The 19,160-nt window shown below is 49.9% G+C and overlaps 1 protein-coding gene across 2 annotated transcripts; it reads right to left on the reverse strand.

Moving 5' to 3' along the window:
* PTGS1 (prostaglandin-endoperoxide synthase 1) lies at nt 1-16,973 on the reverse strand. 2 transcript variants are annotated; one of them, XM_068982731.1, is made up of 8 exons: nt 16,935-16,973; nt 16,439-16,582; nt 13,902-14,083; nt 13,707-13,790; nt 11,546-11,792; nt 9,029-9,204; nt 2,667-2,814; nt 1-1,065 (listed from the first exon to the last, which is right to left on the reverse strand). In XM_068982731.1, exons 1-8 carry the CDS (start codon nt 16,951-16,953, stop codon nt 710-712), a joined length of 1,356 nt encoding a protein of 451 aa, XP_068838832.1. In that variant the 5' UTR covers nt 16,954-16,973; the 3' UTR covers nt 1-709. The 2 variants fall into 2 exon arrangements, with proteins under 2 accessions (XP_068838832.1, XP_068838752.1); XM_068982651.1 differs by having other exon boundaries at nt 8,918-9,204.
* Nucleotides 16,974-19,160: the final 2,187 nt, after the last annotated feature.

Raw genomic sequence — 19,160 nt, forward strand, 5'->3', positions numbered from 1 at the left:
CTGGATGAGGACAGAGCTCTGGTGGCTTCCAACCAATGGCCTGGAGAAAGCCACCTGTTCTCTCCATATCCAGGGTCTCATCTGGAGTCCCACTGAGAAGACGAACACCCCACTTCCTTGCCCTCTCCATGCAGGCATAGATCCAGGCAATGCGTTCTTGTAGGACATGAGATCCTCCTGCTCCGTGGCTGTCTCACTGAACAGGAAAATGAATTCTCAACACTCTAGACATTCGGATCAGGACTGATCTAGAATGCCAGCCACTGTTCTGGATCAGCGACTAGGAACACAACATTCTGGATAACCAGTCAGAAAGTCGGCATTCTGGAGGGCCACCCAGAATTCTAGAATGCAAAATAAGAACCCCCTCACTTTCCAGATGATTCCATCAGGAGTCCCATATTTCAGAGTGCCTAAATTCCGGATCAACTAGAAATCTGACATTCACCCAGGAACCCAGTGTTCTGGCATGCTGAAGGGATAACCACTCCTAACATTCTCAATGGTTCACCAGGAATTCAGCATTCTAGAACAACAAACAAGAAACACAGTATTCCAGACCATGGGTGAGAGACCTAGAGTTCTAAACGTCCACACTGATGCTCTCGACACCAAATCAGAAACCCAACATCAAAGACAATCCACCCCTTGGCATTCTGGAACGGCAAGCAGGAAGCTCTACCATCCAGAATGCTGCTGCCCGGCCCCTTCAGAGCTCTGTGGGTGGCCGCTCCACCCCAGGCCTGTCCTCCTGATGGGGGTCTGGCACGTGGAAGGAGACATAGGGACAAGTCTTGGTGTTGAGGCAAACCAGCTTCTTTAGCGTGGCCGTCTTGACAAGGTTGAAGCCCACCTCACCACCAAATGTGCTCGCCTTCCAGTACTCTGGAGAACAGATGGGGTTTCCTAAGAGGCCCTTAAGGGAAAAAGGAGCCCCCATTTCTATCATACTCTCCCCAAAGATGGAGTTCGGATGGCACTTCTCAAGAAGTAGCCCCGGGTAGAATTCCAAAGCATCGATGTCTCCATACAGCTCCTCCAACTCAGCTGCCATCTCCTTCTCACCTGCAAGAGGGGGGAAGCCAGAGTCAGAATTATGATGCCATCCATTAAGGTTCAGGAGGGAACATTCTAGGTCCACCCTATTCCAGGGAGAAGAAGGGGCTTCAGAAGATCAACTTGAGCAAATGAGCAAGTGACCTAAAATCTGACCTGGCTGACTGACCCTGCTCCAGGGCTGCCTGGAGAGAAGGAATTTGCTACCGCAGATGGAGTCAAGGGCCTGGGTCTGCAACCAGACAGTGTGTACCTTGAAACAACTCACTCCATATCTCTGTGCCCTGACGACCTGATCCTTACAACAGAGAGAATCTCCCCATCTGGTTTCCTTCACGGGCAGGTTTCAAGGCCTTATCCTGGCCCAGGACCTTGCATGCCACTGGAGCTTCACGTTCACACTTGTCCAAGTTCACATAAAGATTTAGCGACAGTGTTCTGTCTGTCTCTCTGGACTGTTATGGGAAACAGACGTGGAGCACCACTACCCATTTCCTCAAGTCCACCCTCCATGGGGCACCAGTACACGTCAGGGGTCAGGTCACACCCTGGCCATAGCCGTTCAGTGGCCCCTCATCATCTGTGACAAGAGTTCCCGAACTTGCCTTCCCAACAACTGGGTATCTTGAGCAACAACAAATATTTATATATATATAAAATATAATACATATTTTATATATGTGAGTGTTATATACATATTTGTGTTTTATATTACACACATATGTATACATGTATGCATACTATTGTGTCTATATACGTATCTATATACACACACACATACATATACTTGGGCACCACCTGTGTGCTAAGTCTAGGCCTACTGAATCAGAATCTCTAGAAGAGACATCTCAGATTTGGTATTTTCAATTAGTTTTCTAAGTGAGTTTTAGGAAGCTGATCCATAAATGGGATTTAGGAACCACTGGACAGAGTCCCTGGTGGCTCAGAGGTTAAAGCGTCTGCCTGGAATGCAGGAGGCCCGGGTTTGATTCCTGGGTCGGGACGATCCCCTGGAGAAGGAAAATGGCAACCCACTCCAGTACTCTTGCCTGGTGAATCCCATGGAAGGAGGAGCCTGGGAGACTACAGTCCACGGGGTCGCAAAGAGTCAGACACTACTGAGTGACTTCACTTCACTTCACTTCAGACAGAATAAAACTCAAAATCTTAGCATAGAATCCAAGATTCCACACAGTATGAGCCAGCCTCCTATCACCAACTCCACCCTCTGCCCTCACAAGCCTCTTGCTCCAGCCACACCTAGGACTGTTTTCCTGAATAGGCCAGGATCTTTTCAAGGCTCATTCTTTTTAACCCCTGTGTTTTTGTACTTTCTGTTCCTCCACCTAGAAAGCTCTTCCCTCTCTTCTTCACTGCAAAATCCCTTTTCATCCTTCAAACCCAGGTGAGAACCCACCTTCTCTCCCCAGGCTGAGTCATCTGCAACACTCACCAGCCCTGGCACCATGCTCCCATGCCCCTCAAGTCCCACGGTCATGGGGCTGGCCACATGGGACCATGGATCATCCCGTTCTGTTTCCTCGAGGTCTCCTTCACGTCAGCATGAGCCCCTGGCGGGCAGGAATCATGGTCAGGAAGCGGCTGCTCACCTGTGAGCTCCTGGAAAGAGGTGTAGGGCTTCATGCCAAACCTCTTGCGGTACTCATTGAAGGGCTGCAGCCTCAGCTCCCGCGATTCCTTGATGACATCCACAGCCACGTGCAGGATGTGGTGGTCTATGTTCCTACCCCCACCAATCTGCCAAGAGATAAACACAGTGGTGGTCTGAGAGCCAAGCCATGTTGTCCTGGAGAAGAACTGCAGGTCAGCAATCCTTCCTGAGTAGAAAGTAGGGCTCCATCTAGCAAGCACCAAGCTGTGAGCCCTGCCTAGGTCTGCATGGCTACGCTTCTCAGCTTCCTCACCTTATTTAGTTATTTATATTTGTATTTTTGGCCACATGGAGTGGCAAGCAGGATGTTAATTCCCTGATTAGGGATGGAACCCACACACTCCTGCACTGGGAACTTAGAGTCTTAACCATGGAAGTCCCAGCAGCTTCCTCATCTTTAGACTGTAGAGTGGGCCAGAAGGACTTCTCTAGTCACTCACTGGACACATGGTTCCCCAGCCGTTTGAATTTAGGTGAGGACCTCCAACATCCTGTTAAGGAAGGTTCTGGAGGTATTAGATACAACAACTAGGATTCTGCAGAGGAGATGGCCAACATGGCCACAGTCAAGAGCTCAAGCAGAGGGGACTGGCATTTCAGATCTGGAAATAAAAGGCAGAAAGGTTTCTGAGCTTTTAAGTGATATAAACTGATGCATGGACAAACACTAGTTTGAGGGGCCAAAACTTTATGACTTTCCTGGGATATTTTTTAAACTCTACCTGGCAGAACTGATGTGTCTGTCATTCCCCAAATCAGTTCTGATCACAGAACAAAGACAGTCTTTTAATGGATCTTGCTGAGGAACCCGGGGCTTCCCAGGTGGTGCCAGCGGTAAAGAATCTGCCTGCCAATGCAGGAGACATAAGAGATGCGGGTTCAATCCCTGGGTCAGGAAGATCTCCTGAAGGAGGGCATGGCAACCCACTCTGGTACTCTTGCCTGGAGAATTCCATGGACTGAGGGGGCTGGTGGGCTATAGTCCATAGTGTCCAACAGAGTCGGACACGACTGAAGCGACTCAGCAGGAACACATACTGAAGAACCTATTGCTATTGTTTTCCACTCTCTGTAGCACAGAATTGAGATTAAACAAAATTTACTGAGTGTCTAGCATTAAAAAGTGAACCCCTAATAACCGGCTGCCACTAAAAAAGAGAAACTGAGCTAGGAGGTAGGAACACAGAGCATCAGGTCACTTCATCCAGACCAGAAAAAGCTGCTCACAGGAATGCAGGTGACCCCATCTGCTTCTCCTTCTTTTTGCCAAGCCTCCTGGGAAAGGAATTGTTGTAAGTTAGCAGCTGCTAAGTCACTTCAGTCGTGTCCGACTCTGTACGACCCCATAGACGGTAGCCCACTAGGCTCCTCTGTCCCTGGGATTCTCCAGACAAGAATACTGGAGTGGGTTGCCATTTCCTTCTCCAGTGCATGAAAGTGAAAAGTAAAAGTGAAGTCGTTCAGTCTCTTAGCGATCCCATGGACTGTAGCCTACCAGGCTCCTCCATCCATGGGATTTTCCAGGTGGGATTTCCCAGGCAAAAACTAAAATCTCACCTTGAAAAGTGTAATAAATTAGCACATTTAGTTTAAGTAAACAGAGCTTTACTCCAAGACCAAGGGACAATATCTTGTGAAGGGACGGAAATGGGGTTCAAAGCCTAGGTAATCTGATGAGATAAAGAAGGTGCTTCAAAGGGAATTCCCTGATGGTCCAGCGGTTAGCACTTTCACTTCCCAGGGCCCAGCTTCCATCCCTGGTCAAGGAACTAAGATTCCACAGCCATGCTTGCATACTAAGTCACTTCAGTCCTGTCTCAATCTTTGGGACCCCTTGGACTGTAGCCCGCCAGGCTCTTCTGCCCATGGGATTCTCCAGGCAAGAATATTGGTGTGGGTTGCCATGCTCTGCTCCACAGGATCTTCCTGATCCAGGGATCAAACCCACATATCTTATGGCTCCAGCACTGGCAGGTGGATTCTTTACCACTAGTACTACCTGAGAAGCCAAGCAACACAGCCCAAAAGAAAAAAAAAAAGGATTCCAGAAAAATCTGATTCATAACTGTTAAGGAGCACAGGTCTAAAGAAAGTTCTATTGCTCTAGATGATTTAATAATAATGCTCAAGAAAGTGTTCAGTTTGGATAAAACAAAGACAATTGGGTAAGAAAGAGGAAAAGCATATTTGGCTAAAAGTATACACCCTGAGATAAAGCCAACAGAAGCTGGTGCCAATCTCAGCTGAACTGGGAGGCTATTGTGTGTTGACTTGGGTGTGTCCCCAAAAGATACGTTGACGTCCCAACCCCTCTGCACTTGTGAATGTGACCTTATATGGACATAGATGTGACCAAGGTCATACTCCATTAGGGTGGGCCCTAATCCAACAACTGGTGTCCTGATAAAAAGAGGAAACAGAGACGCAAGGAGGACTCCACGTTATAGTGATGCTTCTCCCAGCCAAGGAACCCCATGCATTGTCCATCAGCACCAGAAGCCGAGAGAAAGGCAAGGACCAATTCTCCCCTGGAGACTTCAGCAAGAGTATGACCCTGCCCATACCTTGATGTTGGATTTCTAGCCTCCAGAACTAGAAAGAAAAAATTTATGATTACTATTTGTGGGAGTTAACTCTAAGGGCTTTCTAGAGAAATGTTTAAAGATGGATCTCTTTTAATGGCCTAGATATTAGTAATGTGTAATAAATGCTTAATGGAGGTTTGGGTGGATGAATGAATAACAGGTATTAATTCTCAGGTGTCAGCTGGGAATATTTCTTTCATTTTCTGGATGTTTCTGGCTCAGATGGTAAAGAATCTGCTTGCAAGTGTGGGGGACCCAGGTTCAATCCCTGGAAGAAGATCCCTAGAAAAAGGAATGGCTACCCACTCCAGTACTCTTGCCTGGAGAATTCCATGGACAGACGATCCCGGCGGGCTACAGCCCATGTGTGCGTGCAAGCATGCTCAGTCGTGTCAGACTCTTTGCCACCCCATGGACTATAGCCTGCCAGGCACCTCTGTCCAAGGGATTCTCCAGGCAAGAGTACCAGAGTGGATTGCCATGCCCTCCTCCCAGGGATCTTCCTGATCCAAGGATCGAACTGGGTCTCCTGCATTACAGGTAGCTTCTTTACCGCTAAGCCACCAGGGAAACCCAGTCCCTAGGGTCACACAGAGTCAGACATGATTGAGCAACTAACGGCTTCACTTCACTGCTTTGTTTATGGAAGAAACCCCAGTAGCCTAACAGTCTTAGCATCTTTTTCCAACCTCTCCCACTCACTGCTTATCAGAAGAGGAGGAGTGACGTAGTATCACTGGTGAATTTTAGAGCAGTAACTAGGCGTGCATTGTACAAGCAATCCTTGCTACTGCTCTTGAACTCAGTTGACACCAAGGAGTATGCTTCCTCTCATACTCCTTATTCTGGGGGACAAGGAGGAGGTTGGGAGATATTTTCCTTGTTTCGATGCCTCCATGTTGTGGTAGCCAAATTTGTCTAATTTGAGGGTTTAGTATTTAAAAGCCTGCTTGTCAGCATAGATTATTTAAGTTTTCTAGAATTAAACCCCCAAAAAAAGAAAAATAAAAAAGGAAAAGAATAAATGTTTGCAGCTTAAAGCCCCTTGGTTTGTGGTCCTTTTGTAGCCCTGGGCAACAAAAACAGGGACCATAGGCAAATTACTTATGCTAAGTCTGTTTCCTCCTATGCAAAAATGAGGAAGGTGGAAGCATCTGTCTGATATAGCTGTGGTGGAATCGAGATGAACGCAAAGCAGCTATCACAGTGTTGGTCACAGTAACCCTGTCGTGCGACCATGAGTGGGAATTCTCGGGGGAAGCCCTGTTTTATCACTTCTCACACTCTCTTTAATATCCTGAGATATCCTGAGAACCTTTGATATGCTGGCCCTTCTGCTGGTGTCAGGAAACAGCAGGGCTCTTTACACACATCACCAGGGTCACTGCTTGAAAAGTCTTTGGAAACCATACAGCCCCCCACACAAGCGACTGTCTCTGCTCCTTTCTGTGCCCCCACAAAGAACAGAGACCTGAACTCCATTGGTGGCAGCCTATGCTAACTGCAGTCAAATTACCAGGAGGAAACCCAGACCCACATGGTGCCACACCTTCATGGTGAGGCTTAGGGATAAGGAAGACAGAGCAGCAGGGTGGAGGAGATGGCAGCACCCAAACCAAGGGAAGGGAAGATTGAGGCTGGAGCTGGTTGAACATCCCAGGGGTAGGACTAATAGCTTGCTCGGGCTACCATAACAAAGTGCCACAGATGGGATGGCTTAAACAAATAGAAACAGAGGCCTGCCTAGTGGTCCAGTGGTTGGGACTCCATGCTTCCACTGTGGGGGACATGGGTTCTATCCCTGGTCAGGGAACTAGGATCCCACACACCAGGCAGCACAGCCAAACAAACAGATAATAAATGAAAAAAAAACTTAAAATAAAAACCAATAGGACTTTCCTGGTCGGGGGGGTGGGCAGTGGCAGTCAATGCTGGGGACACGGGTTCGATCCTGGGTCTGGGAAGATCTCACATGCCTTAGAGCAACAAAGCCCGTGTGCTACGACTACTGAGTCTATTCCCTGGAGACCACAAGCTAAGACTTCCAAGCCCTCAAGCTCCCACTACTGAAGCCCACGCACCAGGGTCTGTGCTCCCCAACGAGAGATGCCACCGCAGCGAGAAGCCTGCACACCTCAACCAGAGTCAGCCCGCATAGCAACGAAAACCCAGCGCAGCCAAGAATACATAAATAAATTACTTAAAAAGCAAATGAACAAAAAACTAGAAATATGTTTCCCCACAGTTCTGGAGGCTAGAAGTCCAAGACCAAGGTGTCAGCAGGGTTGGTCTCATCCTCAGGCCTCTCCGTGGCTTAGACATGGCCATCTTCTCCTTTTGCTTTCCCTTTGTGCACACCTATATCCTAATCTCCTCCTCTTATAAGGACACCAGTCATAGCAGGACCCACCCAGTGACCCCATTTACCCTAATCAGCTCTGTAAAGACCCTGCCTCTGGACACAGTCACATGCTGAGGTCTTGGAAGTGAAGACTTCGACATGTGAATTTGGGGCAAGGGGGACTTCAGCCCAAAACAGAGGCCTACAAGTTAATAAAGATCTCCTCTGTGTAGGCACTTCTGCATACATCACCATACCCTGAATGTCTTCTTGGTCCTCAAACTGCCATGCTCTCTGACTCCTGGGCCTTTGCTATGCCACCCCCTCCATCCTAACACAATGACCCCAGATCACAAATGCTATTTCTTGCCCTGGGAGACCCCTATCCATCCTTTGAATCCCTGCTCAACTATCACTTCCTTATCCACAGCCCCCAACTCTGGGCCTGAAGTCTGGGCCTCCAAGTTCCCAGAGCATGCAGGCTTCTATAATGTGATTCTTAACCTGCTCTTAGAATTCTGAGAACATCAGGAAAGACCTTGGCACAGCACCTAATGTATAGTAAGGGCTCGAACGATGCTAGTCATCACACAACTGCTGTTCCTTTCTAGGGTATCCTGTTATTTACACGCTAACACTCTGCTGTGACTCCAGGGACTATAGCCCACCAGGCTCCTCTGTCCATGGGATTTCCCAGGCAAGAATACTAGAATAGGTTGTCATTTTCTTCTCCAGGGGATATTCCTGACCTGGGGATCAAACCCAAGTATCCTGTATAGGCAGGTGGATTCTTTACCACTGAGCCACCGGAGAAGCCCTTTCTAGGGTAAATGAGTGTGACTGTTAGTCACTCCGTTGTGATTCCATGAACTATAGCCTACCAGGCTCTTCTGTCCATGGGATTCTCCAGGCAAGGATACTGGAGTAGGTTGCCATTCCCTTCTCCAGAAGATCTTCCAAACCCAGGGATCGAACTCAGGTCTTCTGCATTGCAGGCAGATTTTTTCTACTATTTGAGCCACTAAGGTGGCATGTGCCAAAAAAATACAAGGACCCAAGAACTACATTGACCTTGTTCACCACTGTATCTCCAGCGCCTGGAGTAATGGCTGGTACCATTGAATAAATGAAAGAACAAGAGAATGAATGAAGGAATGAGCCCCACCACCACCCTGGAGGGGTGACACTCTCTCCCTTTTACAGAAAACTGGGGTTTGGATCCCATAGCCCAGCTGCCCTCCCCAGTGCTCCCCCGAGGCTCACCCGGCCTGCAGGCTGGCGAGAAAAGGCGTCCACCAGGGCCTCGACGCCATAGTCCACCAGCATGGAGGTGTTGAACAGAAACTGCTCGTAGCTGTAGTCCTGGGGGCCCACCCGGAAGGAGTCAGGCATGAGCGGGTGCCAGTGGTACAGCTGGTTGAACTCCATGGCGATGCGGTTGCGGTACTGGAACTGGGCCCCGAACAGCAGCTCTGGGTCGAACTTGAGCTGCAGGAAGTAGCCGCTCAGCTGCTGCACGTACTCTTCTATCACAATCTTGATGGTCTCCCCTGGGGCGAAGGATGGGGCACGGGGTCAGCAGAGCGCAGGGAGTCAGCCATCGGGCTTGGGAAGCAGGCTGGTTCATGCAAAGGACTTGGTTTGACTTCTTTCTCGTGGTTAAGGTTGTTTGACTTTGTTGGGCCACTTTCACCTTGTCTTTTTGTCACTGGTTGTGAAAATGGAACCTTCTCTCTCAGGCTGGATAAGACAGGAGCCTGTCCCAAGACAGGAGCCACCTGCTAGTCCCATGTTCCATGGGGAGGTCACAGGCCTGGCTGAGCATGACATGGAGAGGAAGTATCTGAGAATGGGTTTTGTGAGCCATGGTGGCCACCATCCCATTAAAGGAGGCTTAGTGAGGCCACAAAAGATGGGCCGGTGGAGATTAACTTAGTGAGGGAATCTCAGCGGGCCTGAGGAGGGAGGGCGATGGGAGCTCCCAAGAGACCATTCTAAGGCTACAGCAACAAACAAGGGACATGGCAGACCTAAGTGAATCTCATCCCAAGTATAATCCCCATATCTTCTTATGTATCGAATTCTTACGAGTAATTTTCCTCTGCCTCTCAGGAACCAGCTCAGAGCAAAGAGCCAGGGAAGACACAAAACAAATCTTCCATAGCAAAATGAAAACTGGTGAACTAGCTATTAAAAAACACATTTCGGCCAATAAGCCACTAGACAAATGGACTTTTAGCAAACTGGGCTGGAGCCATTGGAATTGCCAGCAGCAGACTCGGGTCTAAACCTTGATGTCACCACTTCCAGCCACCTGGGCTGGAGCTGTGTGACTTACTCTAAATTCCTTATCTGTAAAATGTGTATTATAGTAACATCAGTATAGGGACTTCCTTGGCAGGCCAGTGGGTTAAGACTCCACGCTTCCCCTGCAGGGGGAGCAAGTTTGATTGCTGGTGGGGTGGCGGGGCACTGGGGGTAGAACTAAGATTCCCACATGCTGCCTGATGCAGCCAGACAATAAATAAATAAGAAAATAAGTAAAACATGTTCACAAAGAAAATTTTAAAAAATAATGACATCAGTATAATATTCACAGGGTCACCAGGAAGAGTAGACAATGAACACACCTGTACTGCCTGGCACAGGGCCTGGCAGAATAGGGAGGGTCCACACATGAAGAAGTAGGAATCCCCTCCCCACACTCACGTGTCACGAAAGATCAGACTAAGGCTCGCACCCCCTCCCCACACGGGAAAGTACTCCCTGCATGACATGGTCGAAGCAACATGAAGTCTGGTGGCAGCCAGATCTGGTTCAAGTCTCTCTCCGCTGAAAGGCCTTGGAGAATTCACCGACTCTCTCTGCATCCTAACTTTCATAACAAGGATAATCGCAGCTGAGTCATAGGCTGTTGGGGAGGGCTGAATGAGGCACGAGAGGTACCCTACCTGTGGAGTCCTGCCTTTGGCCACAGCTTCGTCACCAGTCGGTGTGCTGGGCAGCCTGCAGACACAGACTTGCCCTCTCTGGTCAAAGACTCTGCAATCCTGGGACTTCTGAGCCAGCCCCTTCTCGTTCTTTAGGTCATTCCTATGCCTGATGCGTGGCTTTTTCAGGCTCCATTGACTTGGGTACTAAAACTGGGAACAGCCATGCCCAGAGATGCCCAGAGGCGGAGGCAAGGACTCACTGGCGACTCAGAGCAAATACGGTCTGGACAGGAGTGTTAGGGGCCAAGCTCCCACGCAGGAAACCATCTGACATTTTAGGCTACAGACTCGCCCCCATAGGGGACACAAAAATATCTTGTCCCTGAGTCACCAAGAAGCTACCAACCTTCAGGAAGGCAGATGCATGTGGGGCAGGAAACCCAAGGATTCTGAAGCCTAGGCAAGCTGGGTTTTGACCTGTGCTTGCTGAGGATGCCCCCAAGTGCTCCTGGATGCAGTACAATGGGGAAACTGAGACAAGGTGGCTGATCAGATTTGTTGCCAGCCACCCACTGAATAATCAGCTATCACAGCACCCCATTTTCTGAAGGCCTGTTATGTGCCTATTACTTTCCCATTCATCATATCAACTAATCCTTAAAATCATTATAATTCCCAGGACCCCCCCATCAGCTCAGTGGTGAAGACTCTGCCTTCCAATGCAGGGGGTGTGGGTTCAATCCCTGGTCTGGAAACTAAGATCCCACCTGCCACACTGCGTGGCTAAAAAAAAAAAAAAAGGCATCATTATTCCCATTGTACAGATTTGGAAAGTGAGGCTCACCTAGGGGAAGGGTCCTGCTCAGGATTCTAATCTCACTGTCCCCAAACCCTCCACTTCCCGCTTCTCAGGACAGAGGGGGTGACTTTCCAGGGCAGGGCTGGTGGGAGGCCTCACCGATGAGGATGAGGCGGGCCGTCTGGAAGAGCTGCTCGTCGCCCCAGGTGGGGTGCTCAGCCTTCAGCAGGTCACACACGCGGTTGTGCTCACGCAGCCAGATCGTGGCGTAGAGCATGAGCCCAGGAAGCAGCCCAAACACCTCCTGGCCCACAGCCATCTGGCTCTGGGGCGGGATGCCCTGAGGGTAGTGCATCAGCACGGGCGCCTCTTCCACTGATGGCGGGTACACCTCTCCATTGAGCATCTGCAGGATGGAGTCACCTGGTAACCTGGGGAGGGGGCGGAGCCCCGGCACCTGCACAGCTGACATCCTCCCAGTCCTACTGACAGCTGCCCGTAACATGCAGGGCAGCTGTCCGGCCTTCCTAACCAAGGCCTGTGGATTCTATCTCCTAAAGCTCTCCTAACATGAGTCACTTTCTCTCTCCCCATGGCCACCATGCTCTTCCAAGCCACCCTCATCTTCCACCCTGACTCCCCTTGTACGTGACTCTATCCTCTAGACGTCCTTCTCAGCTCTGCAGCCAGAGCAGTGCTTTAAAAGAGGGGTCCCCAACCTCCACGATCTAATGCCTGATGAGCTGAGGTGGAGCTGATGTAATAAGAATAGAAATAAAGTGTAGAGTAAATATAAGGCACTCACATCATCCTGAAACCATCCCTTCTCCCACCTGTCCATGGGAAAATAGTCTTCCCTGAAACTGGTCCCTAGTACCAAAAAGGTAGGGGACCCTTGCTTTAAAACATCCAAATCGAGCATCACACCCTGGCTTAAAAAACCTTCCAAGTCTTCTCTCTGCTCTTGGCAGAAATCAGAAATCCTTAATACAACCCACGCTCATCAGATGTCCAGCAGCATCTCCCTTGTTTCACTGCCTCAGAGTCACTCAAGCGACTGCCCCTCTCCAGCCTTGATACCTGAGAATCTGGACAGCCCTGGGCCCTTGGCCTCCTTGCCTCCTCCTTATCCTTCATGCAACTCTTGGTTCATTCATAATTCCTAAGAAGCCTTCCCCAGCCTCTGCACACTATCCTGGCTCCTCCCTGTGGCAGCTATCACAGGTGTAATTAATTATATGGCAGTTTCCTCATTCACTCAGTAAATAAACATAGAGGACCTACTATACGCCAGATACTGTTCTTAGCTCGAAAGATTCAGCAGTGAACTTTCCATCTTGGTTTTTGTTTGTTTCGATTCGCATGGTCCAGCGTGGAAGCCACTAGCCACGTGCAGCTACTGAGGACTAGAAATGTGGCTGATGTGAATAAAAAGCTCAATTTTTAATTTCATTTACTTCAGATTTACATTTTTAAATCAAGACCCCAGCTATCAGAAAGTCTTTATGCTTAGAACAACTTGGACATGGGAATCTACTTTCTCAACTGCAAATTTCATAAAATCTAAATGCTGATCAGAATCGCCAATGAAAACCCGGCACCCGAATTGAGATGTGCTGTAAGATATGGGTCAGAATGTGAAGATTTAGCACAAATAGTGAGATATTTCATTGACAATTTTTGTGTTGATTACATGTTGAAATGAGGATATCCTGGATATATTGGGTTAAATTCAAAATATATTGTTAAAATCAATATTGCTTGTTGCTTTTTACATTTTTAATGTGGCCACTAGAAAAACTTTAATAACCTGGATGTGGCTCACATCTATAGAAGAAGGCAAATGGTACCGAGCTTATGCAGAAGATCTCAGGCGTGCAAGAGATAATCACCTACGTGGCCCTCACATTCCTGGACAGTGCGAGTTCAGACAAAAAGTCCTCATGGCACTAGTACCCTAGGGTTTGTGTCTGTGGGCTTGAGCGCAGGGCTTATGACTACCACGGCCACTGCTCACCTGCCCGGCACACCACGGTGCCCAATTAATATTGGGGAATGATTAAATGAATAAACGCAGACTGGAACTGTCCATTTTCTGTGGAGCCCCAAAATCCAGCTCCCAAGAGAACACGAGAGCCCACGTCTGCTCCTTGTCTGCTTCTCTTGCCTGGCACCTTCTCCCAGGGTTTATTGTCGCTTCTTCTCCCAGGCACCTTCAGCTTCTGCCATAGGACACCACCAAGGGCCCCCACCAACACCCTCTGCCAGACGAGACCGTGGAAGGCCCTTCCCAAGACCCCAGCCCCAGGCCCAGTGCTACCTGGTACTTGAGCTTCCCATCCTTAAAGAGCCGCAGCTGATACTGACGTTCCAGATTGTCTCCATAAATGTGGCCGAGGTCTACCTAAAGACAGAGACAGAGTCTACTCAGATCCCTGGGTCCTGCCCCACCAGCAACAGCCTACCTGTGCCCCGTGCGGCCCAGAGACGTCCAGAGCCCCTCCTAGGTACTCACCCCGTGGCCCAGCGCCTTGGTGAAGCCAGGACCCATCTTGCCGGAAGTTTTGAAGAACTGATGGGTGAAGTGTTGGGCAAAGAAGGCAAACATGAGGTTGGTGCCTTGAGGGTCGGGGATGAACTTCCTCCTGAGCAGGAAGCGACGGCTCAGGAACTCCGCATCTGGCAATTGCTTCTTTCCTGATTGGGGAGGTAGGAAAGAGCAGTAGCTGCTTCCTGTCTGGGTCTTTGTGCCCCAGAGCTTTCTGGGCTCACCAGACCAAACTGATTCACACAGGAATCCCAGAGGGGACCCCAAAGGACCACCTCCCTCCCACCAGGCTGCCCCTTGCACCTTCTCTACCAAAAGACCCTAGGAAATGGAAGGATGTTTGGAATATGCTTTTAAAACTGAAATATATACATTACTGTATCTAAAATAGATAGCTAGTGGGAAGTTGCTACATAACACAGGGAGCTCAACCCGCTAGTCTGTGACATCCTAGAGGGGTGGGATGGGGTGGGGGAGTAGGGAGGTTCAAGAGGGAGGAGACGTATGTACACTTATGGCTGATTTATGGTGCTGTATGGCAGAACCAATGCAACACTGTAAAGAAACTATTCTCCAATTAAAAAGAAAATAAGGTGAAGGGGATAGATGAAGTAACATTGGCAAATTGTGGACAAATCTTGAAATCTGGAGATGGATGCACAGGACTTCATTATCCTTTTCTCTCAACTTTTGTGTGTGTATGCTGCTTTGTACAAGCTCACCCTTCCCCACCTCCAAAAAGAAAAAGGGAAAACAACAACAACAAAAGCTTGGACTCCCCCAACCCTGGAACAAGGTTGCTGTGTTCGAAATGGGTTGTGCCGTTTATTAAGTGTGTGAACAGAGAGAAGTCATTCCATCTTTCTGAGCCTCAATTTCTTCATCTATAAAATAGAGCAAATGATATCTCTCTTATGCAATGGATTTGAGGAGTGCCCGTGTAAGCATAACAGAAAACCAGTGAGATGGAATCTCTTAAATCAAAAGTCAGAAAACTTTTCCGTACAAGTCCAGATAGTCAATATTTGAGGCTTTGTTGACGTATGGTCTCTGTTACATCTACTCAGATTTGCTGGTGCTGCAGGAAGGCAGATAATACCTAAGGAACATGACTGTGTTTCAACCAGGCTTTATTTGCAAAATAGGGGCTGGGGTGGATTTGGCCTTCGGGCCGTAGTTCGCCAATCTATTTTAAAAGATGCCAGAACTTTCTTTGTCTGGGGTAAAGACAAGTCACCTTGAAGCATGTGTCTGTCACTGTGAGGACAGCATTAAAAAGCCTTTCTTAAGTAAGTCAATGTCAGATGACTTGGTACCCAAGACTGCCTTGCAGAAAAGGCAATCTTTCACAATACGTCTATGAGGCCCAATGTCACTAGAATAACTCTTTAGATTGAAATGACTGACTGATTTCCTGTAGCAGGAAAGGTCATCAAGTACCTCAAAGGGAATTCACCCAAAGGGAAGTTAGAGGGAATAGTCTGCACACAGTAGCCGGGATCTATCACTCAGATTACCACTGAGCATCATCGCCTCAATGGACATGAGTTTGAGCAAACTCTGGGAGATAGTGATGAACAGGGAGGCCTGGCATGCTGCAGTGCATGGGGCCACAAACAGTCAGGCATGACTGAGCAACTAACAACACAGGACTGGTGCCAGCGAAGTGTTGGCAGAGTCCAGAAGCTCTGAGAGACCCAGCTCTCCTGCCAGAATGATCATGCTTTGGGAACAGTAGCTACATGGATAGTAAAAACTATCGGAGTAGTGCCCTTGAGACCCAAATGAGGACACTGATACATATGCAAGGTTCTGAGCCTGCAAAGCACACAGCAAACGGGGCTGCACGGGACCAGTGCTCAACAGCGACACCATGTGGTGGGAACTGAGGCAGCAGCAGCGGTGGATTAACATCTCTTTCGCCCTTTGTGTACTTGAACCTGAACTGATGGCTCTAAATTGAGTAAACCCTGTCCTGCTTGGGGACAATCAGGAGTGGATAAGGAAGAAGGTCTTGGGAGGAAGACTCCTGCCGATGAGACCAAGTAGGTTCTTGAACAACTGAAGAAAAACTTTGATTTTATGTGTAAAACTGCGCTGATGAATCACATAAGACTGTTCATATTAGTAATGAACCAAACTCAGAGTTGGCACCCAGTAAAAAGCTCACTACTCTTTCTTTTCTCCATTCCAACTTTTAAGTCACCCTCTTCGCAGCAGGATCCCACCCACTTAGTGGACAAAGTTTGGGTGAAGAGGCACCCTGGAAATACGGGAGCATCAGTTCGACTCTGCCACTGACCTCAGACAAGACCCTCCCACAACCTCTTTCTGTCCTCTTTCCCCAGCCCCGTCCTCATCCCTGGTTCTGGTTATGCATGTCTTGCCTTGGTGCACCTGTGAAATGTGTCAGTCATTACTCTTCTGCTTGCTTTTTCCCAAAGGGAACGGAGCATCTCCTGTGACCCACCCCAGCCTCAGCCCCCTCACCCCATCACCATTACCTTTGGTGCCCATGGGCGTGGGACAGTCTCGGGGCACGGAGGGCAGAATGCGAGTATAATAACTCACATTGGAGAAGGACTCCCAGCTGATGTAATCGTGCGCTATGTTGTAGGTGGGAGGGCTGGGAATAAGGTTGGAACGCACTGCAGAGGGCGAAAATGATGGTGACGAGGGATTCCTGCCTCCAGTTACACCCCTCTTCCCCACCTTCTCTTGGGTTGTTTTCTTGTTTGTTTTTAGCTATCCTGCACAGCAGCTTGTGGGATCTTAGTTCTCTGACCAGGGATTGAACCAGTGCCCTCGACAGTCAAAGCACAGGGTCCTACTCATTGGACGGTCAGGGAATTCCCTGGGTTCTTTTTTTTTTAACTTGGCACCCAAACCCTCCCCTTTCCCCCAACCACTGCCCTAGTCAGATGCCAAGAATTGCAGCAAGTGGCAGGATTTCTTGCTCCCCTAGATTAGAGGGACCCTGCCCCACCCCCTGCCACCCACCTGTGAGTACCAGACGCATGAGCGTGTCCCGGATGAAGGTGGCATTGACAAAATCCCAAAGCCAGCGCCCGTGCGTCAGCAGAAAGTGGATGAAAGAGGGGCTGGGCCGCAAAGTCGTCCGGAGCCAGGTCCATATCTCAGCTGTGGGGGCAGGGGAGCCACTCAGACAGGCCCTCCTAGCAAGACGGGAAGCAGCCAGAGGGGAAGGTGGGAACTGGGGACAGGATCCAGTATGGACAAGAGTGGAATTTAGGAGTCAGGGGTAAACCATAGGACCTTGGGAGTGTTGACACATGACAGAGCCAGAAGCAGATGGGGGTCAGGAGGCAGGACCAGGGTTGGAGGCCAGTAAGGCCAGAGCTGGGCAGTGAAGACTCACTACAGAGCCCATAAGCAGGGAGTGAGATGTGTCAAGAGTAAGGGCTTGTGCTGGAGCCAGGTCAGGGGCAGTGTCAGAGGTCAAAAGAAGGCAAGGAAAGAGGGCCGTGGCCAGAGACAAGGGTAGGAAGTGGGGGTCTTTGGAGGACAAGCCCAGGCGAGGAGGAGTAGGGGCTGGAGGCTCTGCTCACGGATGGTGCAGTTGGGGCCGGAATAGCCCGTGCGGGTGCAGTCACATTGGTAGCGGTCAGTGCCGAAGCGAACACAGATCCCCTGGTGCTGGCATGGATAGTAACAGCAGGGGTTCACTGTGGGGCAGAAACAGAGATCAGGGACCCCTCTCATTGGGGCCAGAGGCACGGAGTCCAGTCACAGCTCTGTTCTAACTTACCCAGCGTCTGTGTTCCCCTCAGGGCCCACTCTGTCCCCACAGCTATGAACAGAAAGCCCCTGGCCCTTCCGTTTCCAGACCTCGCTCTGGGTTTTCAGTCTTGCCCACATCAGGCCACCAAAGGAAGTCCTCCTTCCCTCCCAGCTGCCACCAAAGTGGTGCAGACACATCCAGGCCTCGGGCTGGGGCACTGAAGGCTAGGCACACAGCTGATAAGTGCCGTGGCCACAGGCTTCTAGAGCATTCACTTTCTGCCAAGTCAGAGCCAAGGGCAGAATTTATGGGGTTCAGAAAAGGGACAAGGATTGGGATTCTCAGGCCAGCCCCTAGCCTCTGGGCACCTGGATACTTAGAAGGTGAGGTCACCCACCATCCCTCTATTTTTGCAGAAGGGAAGGAAGAGCAGGTGTCCCAACAGATGGGGAAATTGAGGCCAGACAAGGGGAAGCCCAGATGGGTCACCCAGCAAGTAGTACCAGACCACTTGCCCATCCCTTCCCTTCCACCCCCACCCTCATGGACTCAGCAGTCAAGTCCAAGGAAAGACATTTCCCAAAACTCCATGGACAGGGAATGGCTTTGAGGAGAGTTGCAGCTCCCGTTCCTGATGGATCCAGCCCTGGCCCACATCAGGGTGGGGTCTGGACTCTAGGACCTTGAGGGAGGTCAGGGACCATGGGAACAGGAGACATGGGGCCAGAAAACTCTCCCCAGAGGGTGAGTGGAGCTCTGGCATCACCCCTCCCCCTAACCCCCTGGAGAATGGACCTCCAGGAAGCCCCTACTTGTGTCTAATCCGGGTCTCCCCGACCACAGCTTCAGTGATCGTTCAATAGCCAGGTCAGAGACTTCTCAGAGCTCGCTCGGTGCTCATTCAGGGCTCAGCGAGAGACAACAGAGGCTCAGGGAGAGGTGGCGACTTGGCCAAGACCATGGAACAGAGTCAGGCCTCCTGCAGACCCAGGGCGCCCGGCTCCTGGCAGCGGCTCCTTCCCCAGCCTACACAGAAAATGCCATGTCCCTCCTGCAAACGTGCTTCCTTCTCTGGGCTCAGAGCCAACGTGACAGGGAACTCCAATTCTTTGTGCATCTGATTATAGGGGGTCAAGAGGGCAGCAACGGGCATGAGGAGCCCAAGAAGTCACCTTGGGATGCTGGGATCAGAGTTTCCTCACATCACAGAATCATGCAAATAGTTTTGCTTAAGCCCTGGAAACTCCCCATGGCCCCACAATAGCATCTCTGTGGCCCCTGCAGGGTGTAAAAGTAAGGAACCGATCGGAAGAAGTCTGGACAAAGAGACCTTATCAGACCAACACAGGCGAACAGGCAGATGCAGGGGGAACCCAAGGCAGGGGCCTGGTAGGACCCACCTCCCCCTCCCATAGCCACAGGCCCAGAAATACCAAGGAGCTCTGGGTCAGCCGTGCAGCAGGTTCGGAGATCCTGAACTTATC

The sequence above is a fragment of the Capricornis sumatraensis genome, chromosome 1, assembly GCF_032405125.1.
Source record: "Capricornis sumatraensis isolate serow.1 chromosome 1, serow.2, whole genome shotgun sequence".
NCBI classification, from domain to species: Eukaryota; Metazoa; Chordata; class Mammalia; order Artiodactyla; family Bovidae; genus Capricornis; species Capricornis sumatraensis.

Excerpts from the sequence above, each read along its gene's own strand:
- PTGS1 (XM_068982651.1), bottom strand. Across the intron at positions 13,791-13,901 it reads CCAAGGCGCTGGGCCACGGG|GTAGACCTCGGCCACATTTA; the intron begins GTGAGTACCTAG and ends CTCTGTCTTTAG. Across the intron at positions 9,205-11,545 it reads GGCCCGCCTCATCCTCATCG|GGGAGACCATCAAGATTGTG; the intron begins GTGAGGCCTCCC and ends CCTTCGCCCCAG.